We start from the raw sequence: 19,108 nt of genomic DNA, 5'->3' as shown, positions 1-19,108 counted from the left end.
AGATTAAACCATAATTTACTGAGATACTTTGATAAACTTTAAAAAAAATATAAGACTTGCTGCATTATGAAGTATATAAATTAATTACACAGCCCTGCAGAAATGGGGCACACAATATAATGTATTTACCATGCTGATTTCTCAGTCCAGGTGAGGGGGGATTGCTCTTTCCATTCACTTGAAAACCTATGGAATTGTGAAAAAAAATATGAACATGTTAGATGAACAGAAAAATGGATACTCTAAAATGCTAGCTTGGAAAGTTGTAGAAGATTTGATACCACACAACTGGAAAACACCAGGCCAGAGAACCTGTGTAGTTCTTTGCTATTAAACTCTCTACAGGCACTCTCCCCCCCCCGCTATAATAACAGCAGTGTTTGGAAAAAACACACATACTTTTTCATGAGTAGGCAGATCAAGAGTTGATCATGTAATCACTATATGTGTCATAGCTTTGCAAAATTTTCATCTGAAATGCACCTATTGTCTTACTTAGATTACAGTTAATTTTCACTATTTTTCTCTCCTTCTCAATCTATCCATCTCTTATTTTTTAAATGATCAAGTATTCCAATAGGAAAGCATCAAGAAATTGATTGGATATAAATGGTATGTGATTGGAATGTCCAATTGACCAAAATTAGAAAACCACAATTAATTGTAAATCTCGTCTTACTATAAATAATATTATTGTGGTGATGTGGGGAATATAAGACATTAATGCCTCTCATGATTAGATATTGGATACAACAACTGAAAAACTGATCATGAATTTAAGTATCATTTACTATAAGTGAAAGCAGATTTGACTAACATGGAGAGTTGATAGTAAGGCTTAGGCATCATAAACTTATGCATTTTGTATTGTAAAATTTTCCAAGTAAAAAGGCACTTTTATGCAACTCAACATTTTTTTTAATTTTCTTTTAATTGAAGCAACTTATTTATTAAAGTCTTCAGAGAGGGGCGGCATACAAATCTAATAAATAATAATAATAATAATAATAATAATAATAATAATAATAATAATAATATAAATTAGGAATCTGTAGGTTACAATATTTGATCGATCTTGGCTGATCTTTATGAAGAAAGCAGGGTCAGATTTGGGTACTGTTTACAAAGAGGAACCTTAAGGAATTCTCAAGGTTGCATACTATGGAAATATATATACCTTATGTAAGAAAGAAGAAAACCCTCAGAAAAAGCAACACTAAATTATTTCCTAAAACAAACAGCTTTAATGAACCCCAAACATTCATGGTCCTATCTGAATAGCTACCAGGAGTCAAATTTACTTAAGGGAAACATTGTAATATTTTCTTATTATGAAGAACATTCTCATATCTCATATAATGGATTTCCTAATGAGAAGAAGGTGGACAGCCCAAATAATCTATTTGCAAATTAGTTTGAGACTAATTTGTTTCTTTAATTGGGAAACATAAGCTAGATATAAATCTTTAGAACCAGTATTTTCTTTAAAGGGAGGAATTGCTCAGAAGTATCGTATTTTTCTAATATAAGACCCACCTTAGTTTTTGGGGAGGAAAATAGGGAAAAGTATCTGCTTACCAGATATTCATCCGGCTAACTCCTTAGTCAGTTTCAGCACATTATTTTATCCCCTGGTTAGGACTTAAATAAAACCTTATTTGGAGAGAGTAACAATAAAAGAGCTTGCAAGCGGGTAACAGCTGGGAACATATTTAGCACCTGGCTAGGGCTGTAGAGAAACTTATTTGGAGCAAGTTAGAGCAATGAAATTTTTTTTTGAACACTTAGGGCTTGAAAAACATTTTTTGCAAACAGTAACCTGCAAGGTAAGAGCTGGGAAGATTGTTAGCACCTAGTTGTCTAGCGGACCCAGGGGAAGAGCCTTCTCTGTGGCAGCCCCGACACTCTGGAACCAGCTCCCCCTGGAGATTAGGATTGCCCCCACCCTCCTTGCCTTTCGCAAACTCCTTAAAACCCACCTCTGCCATCAAGCATGGGGGAATTGAGACATTCCCCCCCCCCGGGGCCTATATAGTTTTATGTATGGTATGCTTGTGTTGTATGTTCTTTTAAATAATGGGTTTTTAGATTTTAAATATTAGATTTGTTCTCTGTATATTGTTGTTCTGAGCCACCCCAAATCTGCGGAGACGGGCGGCATACAAATCTAATAAGTAAGTAAGTAAGTAAGTAAGTAAGTAAGTAAGTAAGTAAGTAAATAAATAAATAAATAAATAAATAAATAAATAAAATAAGGCCTCATACCTTTCTCAGAGGAGATCTTCTTGGATAACTGTGGAGCAGAATTACTACCGTGAACTTCTACTGTCATCTGGGTTCCTAAAATAAGTAATCATTTTGTAGTCATTGAGTTTTGAAAAAGACACTTCGAATTTTCACATCATGCACATGTTTTATGCCTTAGATACAAAAAGTGAAATAGAAAGGGCAGTTCCACATATCTTTTTCCTCAATGCAACTTGCTAGCTGACTTCCAAACCTGAAGTCATTTAATTACAGGAAACAATGAAGATACAAGCTTGGTAACTTTTGTGAAAGAGCAGACTTGGAAAAAACTAGGAAGCAGCACAAACTTGTTAGAGTAAAATTCTGTTGAATCACTCTTGGGGCAATCCAGAGCTAATAAAGCCTTTCCTTTCTCTGCAGCGGTGGGAGAAGCTCTCTCTATATAGGGAGAGGTGAATTGGGCGGGTTGATTGGCAAGCCAGCAAATCAGCAAGCTGCTGGCTCATCAATCACTCCCAGAGCATGCCCATGTGGATCTTTTTGAAAATAAAAATAAAACTAAATTGAAAAAAGTCACTTCCTGGATTACGGGACCCGAAATCCCGGAAGTGACTGCTACTGGTCAGCTGAAGTTGGACTTGCAGCTTCATTTTTGCCGATGGAACACCGTTCCACCCCATGGTGGCAGCAGCCCATCTCTGTGTACCATTCATAATTTCCCAAAACAAGAAAAACAAACTACCCATAACAATAAGGGAGCTACAAGCCCCCCTCCAAATCTCTTTGGCGAAAAAACAAAACTGGCTTCAAAAGCCATTACAAAAACTTATGCCATCAGATGAAGACTGAATGTACCAATTCAATCAAGAGTAAAACCTCCTGCGCACAAAATCCAACTGTGCATTCTACAATTTTGTAAATAACAAACTTAAAGAGATGAGAACCACCCCACCCCTAAAAGTACCTAACAATAATGACTGTAATGATGAAAGCGTTAAAGCCAACCTCTTTAACACATTCTTCAGCTCAGTCTTTGTAAACAGCAACAACCTATGGTGTACCTGCTGTCCCATGTATTTGTAAAATATCATGTACTCAAAACCAAGCATATAATTCCTATATATTCATATTAATGTTTATAGTTTGTAATCTTATTTATTTATTAATTATTTGGATTTATATACTGCTCCTCTCCGAGGACTTGGAGCAGCTTACAACATATAAAAAAGACAATAAACATCAAAATTAGAAGTTAAATCTAAAAACTAAAGAACCAGTTAAAATACACACATATCCATTCAATCAATACATGTTTTACAAAATAAACATTAAACAAACAAACAAACAAACAAACCTCTTCTTCCATCTCACTTTGTCATCACACATTCCAACCTTTTCATAGTACCAACAAAGGAGAATATTTGTAGCTCAAGGTTGAAGTGAGAGGTCTTGGTGCTCTTTGAGCTTGGTTGTTTACTTGCAAACATTATCCAAACTGAGTATCAACATCAGAGAGCATCAAACATCTCTCAGTCTTTGTACAACCTGTACAGATAGACACATGTATATGCATAAACCAGAAAAGTAGCTCTGGCTCACATTTTCATTTTACAAGATCATCAACTTTTTGTTCAACTATTTAAAATTCCTTCAGATCCTGTTTATTTTCTATTATTTCCATTACTGTTCATTTGTCCAGTCATTTGTTTGACATTCAAAGACTCGATGATTTTTCAGGAACCGATTTCTTATGTAACTATGCCACCTTCTTATATAAGGGTTATGGGGATGGATCAATCTGAATCCTAAAATATTCAATCCCCCCCCCCCGGAATAGAGCTGCAAAGGATAATATGTTGGTAAGAAGTAAAAACATGTTATGACAGCTGTGTCTTCTTGCCTTTGATATTTCCTCATCAAACAGGGAAATTTAGCTAACAGCCTCTGGGCATTTACTGATGTATTTTAGGATTTCTTATAGTCCCTTGGCAAACAATGAAATCAAGTAATTGCTCTGTCAGTCCTTCCTTCTCTTTTGAAGAGGGAAAGGGGTTTTTTTTGGGGGGGGAGCTTCTTTTTATTACAGGTGAATCCTTTCTCTTTGAGAGATAGCTTAATTATGATTATTAGATTTGTTTCCTAGGCAAAAAGGTTGCTGAAAAAGTGTGAGGTGGCTGGGATAGAGAACAAAGGGTAGAGTGCCTGAAGGTTTATAAATTGGAAAGGAGAATAAAGTTCAGTTGTCAATTCTGGCCACAGTAAGTAGGCTTTACTGTATAATCATCATGTCACACATAGAGTTTTATATAAGATATAGACATTACTAGTTTCCATTTGTACATGTTTCCAGAAATGGGATGAGATTAGAGATATGTAAGAGCTTTAACTTCTTCCATTTAGAATAATTCCATATGAAATCTTAAGATGTTCAGTAAATTGCATGCAGTACTACCAAGTCTGGTCTTTGGTTTATTGGCATCAATAAAGTTTATACCATTTAGGACTGTATTTTTGTAACTTGATTGTATCCTAAGATTTTTATTATTTGACCCCTATGACAATCATTAAGTGTTGTACCTCATGATTCTTGGCAAATGTATATTTTTCTTTTATGTACACTGAGAGCAGATGCACCAAGACAAATTCCTTGTGTGACTAATCACACTTGGCCCATAAAGAATTTTATCTATCTATCTATCTATCTATCTATCTATCTATCTATCTATCTATCTATCATCTATCCATCCATCCATCCATCCATTTAATTATTTATTTTATTATTTATTATTTAGATATGTATGCTGCCCCTCTCCGAAGACTCGGGGCGGCTCACAACAAGATAGAACAAATCATAAATAATCCAAATAACATTAAAATATTTAAAGATTTAAAAGAACCCCATATACTAACAGACACACACACAAGCATACCATGTATAAATTGAACATGCCCGGGGGAGGTGATTCAATTCCCCCATGCCTGACAGCAAAGGTGGGTTTTAAGGAGTTTACGGAAGGCAGGAAGAGTAGGGGCAGTTCTAATCTCTGGGGGGAGTTGGTTCCAGAGAGTCGGTGCCGCCACAGAGAAGGCTCTTCTCCTGGGGCCCGCCAACCGACATTGTTTAGTTGACGGGACCCGGAGAAGGCCCACTCTGTGGGACCTAATCGGTCACTGGGATTCGTGCGGCAGGAGGCGGTCTCGGAGATATTCTGGTCCAGTGCCATGAAGGGCTTTAAAGGTCATAACCAACACTTTGAATTGTGACCGGAAATTGATCGGCAGCCAATGCAGGCTGCGGAGTGATGGTGAAACATGGGCATACCTAGGTAAGCCCATGACTGCTCTCGCAGCTGCATTCTGCACGATCTGAAGTTTCTGAACACTTTTCAAAGGTAGCTCCATGTAGAGAGCATTACAGTAGTCGAACCTCGAGGTGATGAGGGCATGAGTGACTGTGAGTAATGAGTCCCGGTCCAGATAGGGCCGCAACTGGTGCACCAGGCGAACCGGGGCAAACGCCCCCCTCGCCACAGCTGAAAGATGGTTCTCTAATGTGAGCTGTGGATCGAGGAGGACGCCCAAGTTGCAGACTCTCTCTGAGGGGGTCAATAATTCCCCCCCCCCGGGTAATGGACGGACAGATGGGATTGTCCTTGGGAGGCAAAACCCACAGCCACTCCATCTTATCCGGGTTGAGTTTGAGTCTGTTGACACCCATCCAGGCCCCAACAGCCTCCAGGCACCGGCACATCACTTCCACTGCTTCGTTGACTGGACATGGGGTGAAGATGTAAAGCTGGGTATCATCAGCGTATTGATGATACCTCACCCCATGTCCTTGGATGATCTCACCCAGCGGTTTCATGTAGATATTAAATAGCAGGGGGGAGAGGACCGACCCCTGAGGCACCCCACAAGGGAGAGACCTCGGAGCCGACCTCTGACCCCCCACTAACACTGACTGCGACCGGCCAGAGAGGTAGGAGGAGAACCACTGGGGAACAGTGCCTCCCACCTCCAACCCCTCCAGCCGGTGCAGAAGGATACCATGGTCAATGGTATCGAAAGCCGCTGAGAGGTCAAGGAGCACCAGGACAGAGGATAAACCCCTGTCCTGGGCCCGCCAGAGATCATCCATCGACGCGACCAAAGCAGTTTCCGTGCTGTAACCGGGCCTGAAACCCGACTGCTGGGGACCTAGATAATTGGCTTCTTCCAAGGACCGTTGGAGCTGGAGTGCCAAAACCTTCTCAACAACCTTCCCCATAAAGGGAAGGTTGGAGACTGGACTATAGTTATTAAGTACGGCTGGGTCCAGGGAAGGCTTCTTGAGGAGGGGGTGCACGAGCGCTTCTTTATAGAGTGTTGGAAAAACTCCCCTCCCCAAGGAAGCGTTGGTAATCTCCTGGACCCAGCTCCGTGTCACCTCCCTGCTGGCCGAGACCAACCAGGAGGGACACGGATCCAGTAAACAGGTGGCGGAACTCACAGCTCCAATGGCCTTGTCCACTTCATCAGGTGTCACCAGATCAAACTCTTCCCAGACAGGTGGACAAGTACGTGCCCCAGTCACCTCGACTGACTCGTTGTCAGTCGACTCTGTTTTCCAATTGGAGTCGAGATCAGCCTGGATCTGAGCGACTTTATCAGCGAAAAATGTGTTAAAATCCTCGGCACTGCTCTGCAAGGTCTCCCCAACTCCCCCCTGGTTAAGAAGGGAGCGGGTCACCCTAAACAGAGCGGCCGGGCGGGATTCCACTGATGCAATCAAGGCGGCATGGTACGCGCATATTGCCGCCTTGAGCGCCACTTTGTAAGTCTTAATAAAAGCTCTTACAAGTGTTCGATCAGATTCAGACCTACTCTTCCTCCATCGCTTCTCTAGACGTCTCTTATGGCGTTTCAACTCCCGGAGCTCCTCGTTGAACCATGGGGCTCTACGGGGTCTAGCGCCACGGAGAGGTCGCAAAGGCGCAATCCGGTCTAGAGCCTCTGCCGCAGCCCTGTTCCAGGCCTCCGCAAGAGACTCCCCCGAACTGTGGACGAGTGCCTCTGGAATAACCCCAAGGGCCGTCTGAAAGCCCTCTGGGTCCATCAGGCGTCTGGGGTGGAACATCTTAATTGGTTCCGCCTCCCTGCGGGGAAGGATTGGAGCCAGGAAGTCAAGCCGTAGTAGAAAATGGTCTGACCGTGACAAAGGCAATGCTTCTAAGCCCCTTAGTCTCAGACCATTACTCAATTGCTCGGGAAGAAATACCATGTCAGGTGCGTGCCCTCCCTCGTGAGTCGGACCCTGAACTACTTGAGTCAGGTCCATGGCTGTCATGGTGGCCATGAACTACTGTGCCAACCCAGAGGTTTCGCCGAGCGATGGCAGATTGAAGTCCCCCAGGACAATGAGTCCGGGGAACTCCACCACCAACCCGTCCACCTCCTCGAGTAGCACAGGCAGGGCTTTTGACACGCAGCTGGGAGGCAGGTACGTGAGAAATAAGCCCACCTGAACCCCTAAGTCCAACTTCATCAAGAGAGACTCGCAGCCCGCAATTTCCGGAGCAATGAGTCTACGTAGGCAAAGGCTCTCCCTGGCTATAATAGCCACTCCTCCCCCCCTTCCCTGGGGTCGAGGTTGATGCCATATCTAAACCCGGCTGGGCAAATTTCAGAGAGAGGAACACCTCCCTCTGGGCCCAGCCAGGGTTCAGTAATACATGCCAGGTCGGCCTTTTCATCCAGGATCAAATCCTGGATGAGGAGAGCTTTATTTAACACCGACCTGGCATTAAGCAGCAGCAACCTGAGCCCAGGGTCAGAGTTACACTCATCACCAGTACCCAAGATTGGGCTCACAGAGCCAGAACAAGGGACCGTTATTAAGCAACGATCCCTCGTTCCCCTGGAACGGCTAACTCTGTGGCCCCCGCCATATCTGCCTCTCCCCAGCAACACTGGAATATTCTGACCCTCTGCCACCCCAGAGATCGGTGCCCCTTCCTCTCCTGTCTCCCGAGCGTCAGGTAGGCCAGATATATTATTTACATCCTTTCCATTCATCTCACCCATACTGTGACCCCACCCATCCCACCCATCCCATCCATACCAATCATTCGCTCCATACACACTACACCCACCCCAATTATCCATCACTAACCCCCCCCCAATAATTTAGTTAAAATATGAATCAATTTATAATTAAAAATACTAAGATTAAAATACTAATAAAAAGATAATAGATACAAATAGAAAAAATAGAATATATAAAATATAAGTAATAATGCAGCAATTCAGTTGGTTAAAATAGATCCAGTCAGCAGCAAATGACAAAAGAGCCGATGTCTCAGGTGGTAAAGTCAAAGATTGTTCAGAGTCAAGAGTCATTCTATATCTACCTCCCTCCTCAAAGAAGCGGGGGGTAGAATGTCCTTATCCCAAGTATGCTGGTTGTTAATTTCCCTGTCTCTCAAACTCCTTGATGTCGATGTTTCCAGATCTTCCTTCTCTCTTGTCCCATTCACTCTTACAGTACCTCCAGACCTCCAGGCATTCAGAGCCTCCATGCAGCCACAGTATGTTCCTTTGATGGTCATAATAGTATTCTCCTCCTTGGCCTCTTTGTTTTCCCATAATCCTCTGTCTCCTCTCTCTCCTCCTCCTGCAGCTCCCCACCTGCCTGGTCTTCTGACTCCCAACACCCCCACCATTCAGTGTTCCCGCGTCTCAGGACAGTTAGTATGTCTGGTGGGTCTGGCTGTTTCAATTTGGCTGGCTTGATAGTTCAGCTCAGCCTCTCAGCCTCTGAAAGTCATAGCTCAGCAAAAGAAAAGAAGAGAAAAGGGCAGCAGGTGGTTTTGGTCTAATTGGTGGAGCGGGGGGGGTAGCGAAAACCTCCTGGGCTGGGACAAGCCGACTCCTGGAATTCCAAGTTTCAGCTCTGTTTGGTCTTTCGGCAATGCAGCTTAGGTCTTAATCAGGTCCTCGGCGTCAGCTTCAAAGGCAGCCGCCATCCTCCGCTCCCCAGCTGACTGACTCATCCATCCATCCATCCATCCATCCATCCATCCATCCATCCATCTATCTATCTATCTATCTATCTATCTATCTATCTATCTATCTATCTATCTATCTCAAATGCAGGCAGCTTTTTGGTTACACAATGTGCAATATCTTTCCCCCTTTTTTCTTTGCAAACAGGACTAGGAGTTTTTTAGAGTCAAAATGGAAAAATGCTTCTTATCTTCTCCAAATGGAGGAAAATGGATTCTGCTGTTTGAACAATAAAAGTCCCTATGACATCGCTTAGTGAGGTCACACATCAATATCAACCACCCATTATCTATCAGCAACCTCAAATAAAGATATAGATAACTGCTTAAGCTTTTTCTGCTGGCATTTTATGCTTGGGCTGCAATTGATTAAATGACTTTCTCCAGGAAATCAGCTGGCACTGACAAGGAAATACAAAATGGGATCCTTTCAAGATAAGAGGAAATCACAATACTTCACTTTGAGACCAGACCCCTAACAAAATTCCACATCAAGGAAGAGATTTAGCATACACCACAAAACAAGGAATGACTCTCCTCTCCTGGATGTCACATGGATTTCACATGTGCCCAAGGCAGACACACCTCAATTTACATATCTAAGATACTTCACGTCAAAGTTCAATATTTCCTATTCAATTAAAGTCCTCTGTTACTATAGTACTATCGTCCTTAGCTCTGTAACCTCTAACCTGCCTTCCACAGCTGATTTTTTTTTGCTGTTTTTGCTACCGAATGAAATTTATTTCCTCTTGGACAGGCATCATCTGCTCATTCACTCAGCCACAAAATAGACCAGAATTTTCTTCTAAAACTGTGTCTTGAGCACTTTTTAAAGGCACGGTGTACACACAAATACACAGAATACACATTCCAAAATGCCAAAAAGGTGAAAGATGGTCCTGCTCACACTAATTGGGATACAACAACCTACAATTTATTACATTCTTTACCAATGGGATTTTTTAAAAAGGAAGATAATTACCGCAGACCATCAATGGAGAAAGCCTCCATCAAAATATGATTGAATGTTTGACCAGTGGGATCAGTAAATTTCCTTCAGAAACTGATAAATCAAGTAATTATTGTAATAATAATAATAATAATAATAATAATAATAATAATGTCAATATTTTGAATTCGTTTATCCTTCTTTTCACTAAATCGTTGATTTCAATGAGAATAAAGGAAATTAGGATGCTTAAATTGGCATTTTGACTTAAGACCTCTATATTAATAGGACTTGCCTCAATTGGGCATTCTTTGGATATGCAGTTTTCTGTCTTTCCCAGTCAGTTTATTTAAAAAAATCCCATTTTTAAATATATTTTAAATCTGGGAATTCTGGGCAATGCATGCATCATTTTCTATGGCTGGTTAAAGTTTTCCAAGATTCCTACCATACCAGCTCTTTTGAAGATTTTGCAGATGAAACCCAGTACTGTTTATAAGCATGTCTCACTGAGTTACAACTCTTCAATTTTCATGAAGTTACACTTTCTACAGGCATCTGTTAAATCAGGGATGGAGACTGAACGCTGGATTAAATGAGTCTTTGGTTTCTTCACGATAGACAATTCTCTCATTTGCATGAAAATAAGATTCATAGCTGATACAAGCTAGTGTAAGAAAATTTTTCTAACAGAAAATATAGTTCCAGGTTGACCTGCTTTGGTTATTTCAATAATTGAGGTCTAAAGGAATCCTTTTAATGTTTTAGCCATTATGAACATATTAATTTAAGATTTTTTTTTCAAGCTTTTGAATTTTTTAAAAGACATGGGTGACGAGGCAACTGTCCCCATGTTGAACTGAAAAAGTACATGTTAAAAAGTTGAACTTGAATCTATTAGTCATGATCTTTCCAGCAAACTTTTAAGGGGAAGTTCTGCTTGCTTGTTCTCTGTTAATTTGCTGCTGGACGGAGAAGGTTGCAAACTAATTGAATAAACTCAGGAAGCATAACCCCATCTCTTTGACACAAATTTAATTACACTTTAAGTGGACTATATGAACAGAATTATAATGTCTTTACAGACTTTTCAATTGCTTTCTAAATCTTTTCAAGTGCTTCCTAATTTTTGTGTTATTCTAGAGCAGTGTTTCCCAACCATGGCAACTTGAAGATATCTGGACTTCAACTCCCAGAATTCCCCAGCCAGCATTTGCTGGCTGGGGAATTCTGGGAGTTGAAGTTCAAATATCTTCAAGTTGCCAAGATTGGGAAACACTGTTCTAGAGAATGAAAATTGCAGAAACATAGGGAACTATCAGCTCATTTGTGACTAGTTTGCCACCTACCTTCAGGCGAAGAGGTTGTAAAGATTTTTGGATTGCAAAAAATATTCCCTGGAGGAAGAAAAAATATATTAAAATATAAATATTAATATAAACTATAATATAAAATATAAAAGGAAAATATATTAATATATACTATAATATAAAATATAAAAGGAAAATATATTAAAATATAATATATTAAGTGACAGAAGTAGTGTGAAATTGCGTAATTAGAAACAAATAGGATCTAGAACTAACTTTAATGTATATTGTCGCCTCATAATTATATTCCACATAAAATGATTACTAAGTATCCTTAATTCTCATTTCTGCTTGTTTCTTTCCTTTCTCTCCCCGTTCTCTCCCCCTCCTGCCCTTCCCTCTCTCCCTCTTTCTATTTTCCTAGATTGGTTGTAAAAATCTTATTTCTAATTTTGTAATCCTCAAAATTCTGAAAGTTTCCTGGGGACAACAACAAGCCATGATTTCTTAAATAAGAAGTGGCTATCGGTAATAAACCACCATTAAAATATTATCCCACTTGACTCTCATGTTTCAGTTCTCATAACTCAGGTTTATTGATGCATGCCTCAGGTTCAGAAGATAGAAAAGCAATGTCTGAATAACCATTAACAGTTTAGCTTGAATTCTTATACCTTTCCAAAAAAAGTAGGATGAGCAAGCGTGTCATAGCATGGACCAATGATATTGGTTACATGTTTGCGTGCATACAGGAAGGGAAGTAAAAGAATAACATTGACAGAAAATATGACTACATGGTAAAATAATCACAAGGTAATTACAAGTATAGCATATGGCAGTGATGGCGAACCTTTTTTTCCTCAGGTGCCAAAAGAGTGTGTGTGCATGCTATTGCACATGCACGAGTGCCCACACCCATAACTCAATGCCTGGGGAGGGCGAAAAGAGGCCCTCTGGAGGCTGGAAATGACCTGTTTCCCAACTTCTGGTGGGTCCAGTTGGCTTGTGTTTTGCCCTCCCCAGGCTTCAAAGGCTTCCCAGGAGTCAGGGGAAGGTAAAAATGCCCTCCCCATCCCCCCCGAGGCTTTCTGGAAGTCAAAAATGCTCTCCCAGAGCCTCTGTGTGAGCCAAAAGTTGCACGTTGGAGCTGAACTAGGGCAGCGGCTCGTGTGCCAGCAGATATGGCACCGTGTGCCGTTTCTGGCACCCGTGCCATAGGTTTGCCATCAATGGTATATGGAATGGTATATGGAATATATGATACGTGATGGTTATATTTAGATTCTTCAGCATTCATAATTTTCACAAGTTTCACTTCCCAATTCCCGCAGCGTGTATGTCTCCATAAGCAAACTGCTTATCGAAGACAGGGAGTAAAAATACAGACTATGCATTTATGATCTTTTACAGTGTGGAATTGATGATTAGAAGTTTTGCAAAACTTGAAGCTTAATTAAAGCATTATTAAAGCACTTAAAATATATAGGAAAATACGTATGTTGGGGTGTCTTCCTCAAAACACAATACAGCCAATCAACAAATGCTTCCCCACCCCTCTGAATCATTCCTGCTTCCAAAATCTTAAAGCCTCTTCTGGTGGTGGTATCTCCCTTTCTCCAGAAAGCACAACAAACATTAGGAACTGTTTCCAAATTTCATTGAATTCATTCACTTTTATCATGCCACTCCTTACATGTCAATTTATCATTTATGGCAATATCTCATACTTCCTTATACCATTCTTCCAAGCAGCAATCACCTCGTATCTTCTAGTTCCTGGAAATCATTAACCTTGCTGCAGTCAGCAAATTTGTTATCAAATATTTAGTTTCTTTTTTACACTTTATATCTTTAAATAGTGAGAATAATGCTATCTTTGCTGCCTCTTCAACCTTTATTCCAACAATTTCTTCAACCTCTTTGAACACCATCTTCCATAATTTTTGCACAAATTTACAAGACCATCACATATGTAAATACAGTGGTACCTCTACCTAAGAACGCCTCTATTTAAGAACTTTTCTAGATAAGAGCTGGGTGTTCAAGATTTTTTTGCTTCTTCTCAAGAACCATTTTCTACTTAAGAATCTGAGCCCAGAAAAATTTCCTAAGAAATATGAGAGCGGCATGACGGCCCGGCCAGTTTCCTGCCATTCCCCCTTTAGTCCCAGCCATCTTGGGCTTTTCTGGGCTGCCAGAGGAGCCTTTTGGTGGCACTTAAGGAGGCTTTGGTAGTCCAGAGCGAATGAAGCATTTTCCTTTCTCTGGGCGCTTGGAGAGGCAATAAATCTCTGCCAGCACCCAGAGAAAAGAAAAGCTCCCTTCACTCTGGGCAGCCCAGAGCGAACAGAGTGTTTTCCTTCCTCTGGGCGCTTGGAGAGGGAATAAACCACTTTGCTGTGGTGACTCCCTCGCACTGCCTTTCATAAACCTGGTGCGAGGTTGCCTCCCAGAGCGTCTGGGCGTGGAAAGGCAAAAGGGAGCTGGATCAACTCGCCTTCAGCCAAACCGAGGAGTCACCACAGTGAAGGAAAGGCACTGGATACAAAGTGAGTGAGCGAGAGGAGAGGGGAGCCCTTCAGCATGGGAAGGAAGAGGAAGCAGCTAGCAGCAGCCACCTTTTGGTCAAAAGAGGGGGAGGTTCTCCCTCTTGCCCACCTGGGTTTCTCTCTCTGGTGCAATGTATGGGAGGCAACTTCGCGCCAGGTTTATGGGAGGCGCATGCTCCTCCTCGCCGCCTCAGAGTCCCTCTTTTTTTTAAGCCTTAAGGTTTTGGATTTTTTTGATTTCCCTCACCTCACCTTCTTCCTTCGGCAGTGACTGTCCTCCTCCTCTTCTTCCTCTTCCTCCTACCACCCAAATTCCAAGCTTTTATTTATTCCCTAATGGGTTTGCACACATTATTTGCTTTTACATTGATTCGTATGGTAAAAATTGCTTCTACTTACAAACTTTTCTACTTAAGAACCTGGTCACGGAACGAATTAAGTTCTTAAGTTGAGCTACTATTGTACGTTCCTTTTACCCACAACAGTTCACTGAATGCTGCTAATTCATATTGTTTAATCTGACTGGAATTAGGTACCATCTCCATACAAATTTATAATAATTCTCTTTTATTCTTACTGACATTTTTCTCAACACTCTTTGTTGCCAAATTCCTTTCCAACTCTATTGCACTATTTGTGTCTTCAAGTCAGGTTCCCAGTCTCCCCAAACTTTCCTAAATCATCCCCCAACTCTTCCCCCAACAATATTTTATAAATTCCACTCATTAAACCTTTTATTCCTTTATTTTCTCCCTTTTTAATGTCTTTTTATTTAAAAAATTAAAATAGACTCACTCATTTGCTTCCAGGAGTTGGTCAACTATGGCAAAGACTGTGCTGTTAGTAGGCAATTCTTGGTGACACAATCCAAGTCTCCTTCAAAATTGTTCCTAATATTATTCTGGTCCCCCCACCTCACCAGCTCCTACTGTAGCTGGAACTCCCTCCTCCAATTGTCCTCTTCCTAATACAGTAAAGTTTGTTTGAAGTTGGAAGGGGGAAAGAAAAGAGAAAATGAGTCTTACTTGCAATTTCCCATATCCGGCAACACCAATTTTTCTTGGGTTGTTCTGGATTTGTCGCAGCCATGTTGTCTCTGAGAGATTTAAACTAAACTGAACTAAACTGAAACTAGAACCTACATTTCCCTAAACTCTTCAGAGAAGCAGTATTTCCTCCTCTGTTGGAGACTATTGAACTTTATACAAGTTACCTAGTTACATATACAATAGCTAGTTACACATTGAATAGTTTAAATGTTGACTATGATACATAATTCACTCTATTCATCATACATACTGAATCAAGCTGGCTTTTCATTACAAAATGGTTACTCCTAAAATATAGTTTTCCTATCTCAGAGCCAAATCAGAAGACATACAACATTTGTAATACTATTTCCAGTTTTATATACAGTGGTACCTCAAGATACGAACCCCTCGTCTTACGAACAACTCGTGATACGAACCCGGGGTTCAGAAAAATTTTGCCTCTTCTTACGAACTTTTTTCGAGTTACGAACCGGCGTTCGGAGACTGCTGGGAAGCCGCGCGGCTGTTTTAAAAGGTGACAGCCGGGCGGCGGGGCTTCCCAGAAGCCTCCCGAACGCCAGTTCGTAACTCGAACAAAGTTTGTAAGAAGAGGCAAAATTTTTCTGAACCCCGGGTTCGGTTCGGGAGGTTGCTGGGCAGTGTTCCCTCTAATTTTTTGGGGGGGTGGGCGGAAAAGTATAGTGTCTGAGCGGCAGTCCCTTCGGGACTGGGCGGCACAGAAATAATAAACAAACAAACAAACAAACAAATAAAAAACCCACCCTGTTTTGCCTCAGAGAATTTCAAAATAAAACACTGTACTGTGTGTCTATAACAGTGAGCTCATAATAGGGCAACTCTATCAATATCAAAATGCCACTTAAATAGTTGAGCTAGTTTCAAACTAGGTTTTGATTTTCTTTCTCTCTTCCTTACTCCCATTCTTTTTCTTTCTCTTTTCCTTCCTCTCTTTTTTCTATCTGTTTCTCTCTCTTCCTCTCTCTCTCCTTCCCTCTCACTCTTTCCCTCTCGGCTTCTGGGCAGGTTTGGAAAACTCTGAGTTGATGATGATTTTTAAGTGAGCGATTGCTCACTGCTCAGCTTAGAGGGAACTATGTTGCTGGGAAGCCCCCCAGCCCGGCTGTCACCTTTTAAAACAACCGCGCCGCTTCCCAGCTGTCTCCTGAAGCCGAACGCAGAAGTTCGGCTTTGGCGTTCGGCTTCAGGAGACAGCTGGGAAGCGGCGCGGCTGTTTTAAAAGATCGCAGCCGGCCTGGGGGGCTTCCCAGCACCCCCAAACCCACCCGGGTTCGGGGGGGGTGCTGGGAAGCCCCCCAGGCCGGCTGTCACCTTTTAAAACAGCCGCGTGGCTTCCCAGCAGTCGCCGAAAGCCGTTTTTTTGCGGGGGTTTTTTGGTTGCACGGATTAATTGACTTTACATTGTTTCCTATGGGAAACAATGTTTCATCTTACGAACCTTTCGTCATACGAACCTCCTCCTTGCACCAATTAAATTCGTATCATGAGGTATTACTATACTTGTATGTGAACCTTTCTCTCTTTGTGATTTTCTTGGTAATAGAATATGCTAACATGCCAGCAAAATAATGCATTAGTATATCCTTAGAATAAATAATGGAGATATTTAGTAGTGGGCAGTTTCTGCTTTTTATGAACAACCACCAACATGGACTATCTATGGATTATCACTTTGTAAAGTAGTGAAGAAGGTCTTGGAAAATATATTCAAACTATTGAATGCAGCAGTGTCAAACTGAAGGCCCAGGGGACTGGATCTGGCTGACAGGATGCCTAGATCTATGCCAAGGGGTTTCCCTTGAAACAGTCAAGGACCAGACACAGTGCCTTTGCCAGTGAAGCAGGTAGTTGGACTAGAAGATTTACAAGGTCCCTTCCAACTCTGCTATTCTATTCTTCCCTGTCCTGCCATGCCATGCCCTACTCTACTCTACTCCACTCTACTCTATTCTATTCTTCAGCACAAGATTTGCAAGATTGTTGTCAGTCCCATTGGGTACACCCATCAAGAAATCAATGCCCGAGGAAGACTAAAACTACTTTTGCTGAGATTAGCTATACTAGTGATCAGTGTTCCCTCTAATGTGAGTTGTGCGCTATAGAGCAGGAGATTTGAGATGTCTGCCCACAAGTTTCCAATTCCAGCGCGGAGGTCTGACCTCTGCGCTGGAATTGGCAATTAGAATAAGGTGACCAGACCTTGATCATTTCTCCGGACTCCAAAATGCGGCCTGACTTTAAAACTGACTGGATTGGATTTCCACCCTCAAGACAAAGAGAAAAGCCCAGCCGGCTAATTTCCCCCCTCCCCCCCACCCCAAAATGCGGCCTGACTTTAAAACTGACTGGATTGGATTTCCACCCTCAAGACAAAGAGAAAAGCCCAGCCGGCTAATTTCCCCCCTCCCCCCCACCCCAAAATGCGGCCTGACTTTAAAAACTGACTGGATTTGATTTCCACCGTGGGGAAGGAGCGGGAAAAAAGGAGAGAAAAGTATGGCTTTTTCTAATTGGATATTGTATTTTTTAAATTCTCATTGAAGGCATTTGTAATTGCTTCTAAATGATGTTGGTTTTGCTTTTGCAAAAAAAAAAAAATCAAAACAACCTCCTTAGATGCAAGTCAGCTGAAAGTCCTAGAGAGACTGAAGGTAGATAATTCATTAACAATAAAGGCATGTCAAACTGATTTGTGTTTCCTGAACTAGATACTGGATATTGGATACTAGATGTAGAAGTTGTTTATGGTTATTCCCAGTTTCTGGAAGTATTGTCTACAAGGTGGGAAGATGTTCCTCTAAAGAGATGTCTCTTGTGGCTTGTACAGATATTTTAAAATGTGAAACATTTTCTAACAACCAAGATGGAAGGGACCTTGGAGGTCTTCTAGTCCAACCCCCTGCTTAGGCAGAAAACCCTACAGACAAGTGGGTATCCAACATCTTCTTTAAAACTTCCAGTGTTTGAGCATTCACAACTTCTAGAGGCAAGTAGTTCCATGGATTAATTAATTGCAAATATGATTTGCTATATGTCCTTTTCCTGATTTTTGCCTAACCCACTTCCAAATATTAACCGGATTTAAAATACTTTTCACCTCTTGTTAGCCACCCCCATCCCACCCCCACACTGTGAAGGTCATCTTCTTTACTCTCTAAATTTACACAGTAGGTAGACCTGAGAACAGGAATGCCCAAAATAGAAATAAGTTATTACAAATTGGCTGGAAGTAACATTCTTCTTTAATGGCTTGGTTCTATTACTTTGGAAGGACAACCACTTCTCATCATGGATAATAACAGTAAATCAAAGACTGAGTTGTTCTGTGCTCACTACAGATTTGCTATCATCTGGGTTTGACTAGGCAAAAAGACAGTCCTTAAAAAGTTGAATGATAATGAATACCAAACCAAAGCTAGTACCCCTTCCTGACATTGATAGGCACATGCCAATCTGCACACTGTTTGTGCAGGTTAAACTTCCCTGTATTAACAAACATGCTTTTAAAAAGCTAGGCACAATATATTTCTATTGGCTTTATTACAGGGCGGATTCAGCAAATACTTAGTAATAGAATACCTCTTACAACACTCAGGAAATAGAAACCACCGACATGTATTGTTTTATTGCAGTTTCTAAGAGAGATCTGTATAAGGATTACATACTGCTCCTGATGCAATACAGCATATTTTATATTACCCTAATCCTCTCCTTTCAGGTTCAAACTATGCCACGATCAGTACAAAAACCAAATTTTGTTTGGCTCCAGTGAAAGCATGGCAACAACAAGTACTACTAGTGAGGAAGTCAAAATTCATTACACAAATTGTATTTTATTAATTTTACCAGGATGGAATGATATCTTTGATTAAAATAATACATTTGATTTGCTTTGGAGGTAAGCCAATGTTTTTTTTTATAGTCGAGGATTATACTG

General features: G+C 41.2%; 1 protein-coding gene across 1 annotated transcript in view; it reads right to left on the bottom strand.

Moving 5' to 3' along the window:
• The window catches only part of KY (kyphoscoliosis peptidase), a 48,615-nt gene extending 33,347 nt beyond the window's left edge, over window positions 1–15,268 (bottom strand). The window contains exons 1-4 of the mRNA XM_070753185.1: window positions 15,127–15,268; window positions 11,592–11,639; window positions 2,266–2,340; window positions 130–186 (exon numbers count right to left, since the gene is read on the bottom strand). Of these exons, the coding sequence (XP_070609286.1) occupies window positions 130–186; window positions 2,266–2,340; window positions 11,592–11,639; window positions 15,127–15,190 (244 nt within the window). The 5' untranslated portion in view covers window positions 15,191–15,268. The remainder of the gene's footprint in view (window positions 1–129; window positions 187–2,265; window positions 2,341–11,591; window positions 11,640–15,126) is intronic.
• Between the last annotated feature and the right edge of the window lie 3,840 nt (window positions 15,269–19,108).

The sequence above is a fragment of the Erythrolamprus reginae genome, chromosome 5 (genome assembly GCF_031021105.1).
Source record: "Erythrolamprus reginae isolate rEryReg1 chromosome 5, rEryReg1.hap1, whole genome shotgun sequence".
Lineage (NCBI taxonomy): Eukaryota > Metazoa > Chordata > Lepidosauria > Squamata > Dipsadidae > Erythrolamprus > Erythrolamprus reginae.
Note: the sequence above shows the minus strand (reverse complement) of the source record. Positions and strands in the feature narration are given on the sequence as shown.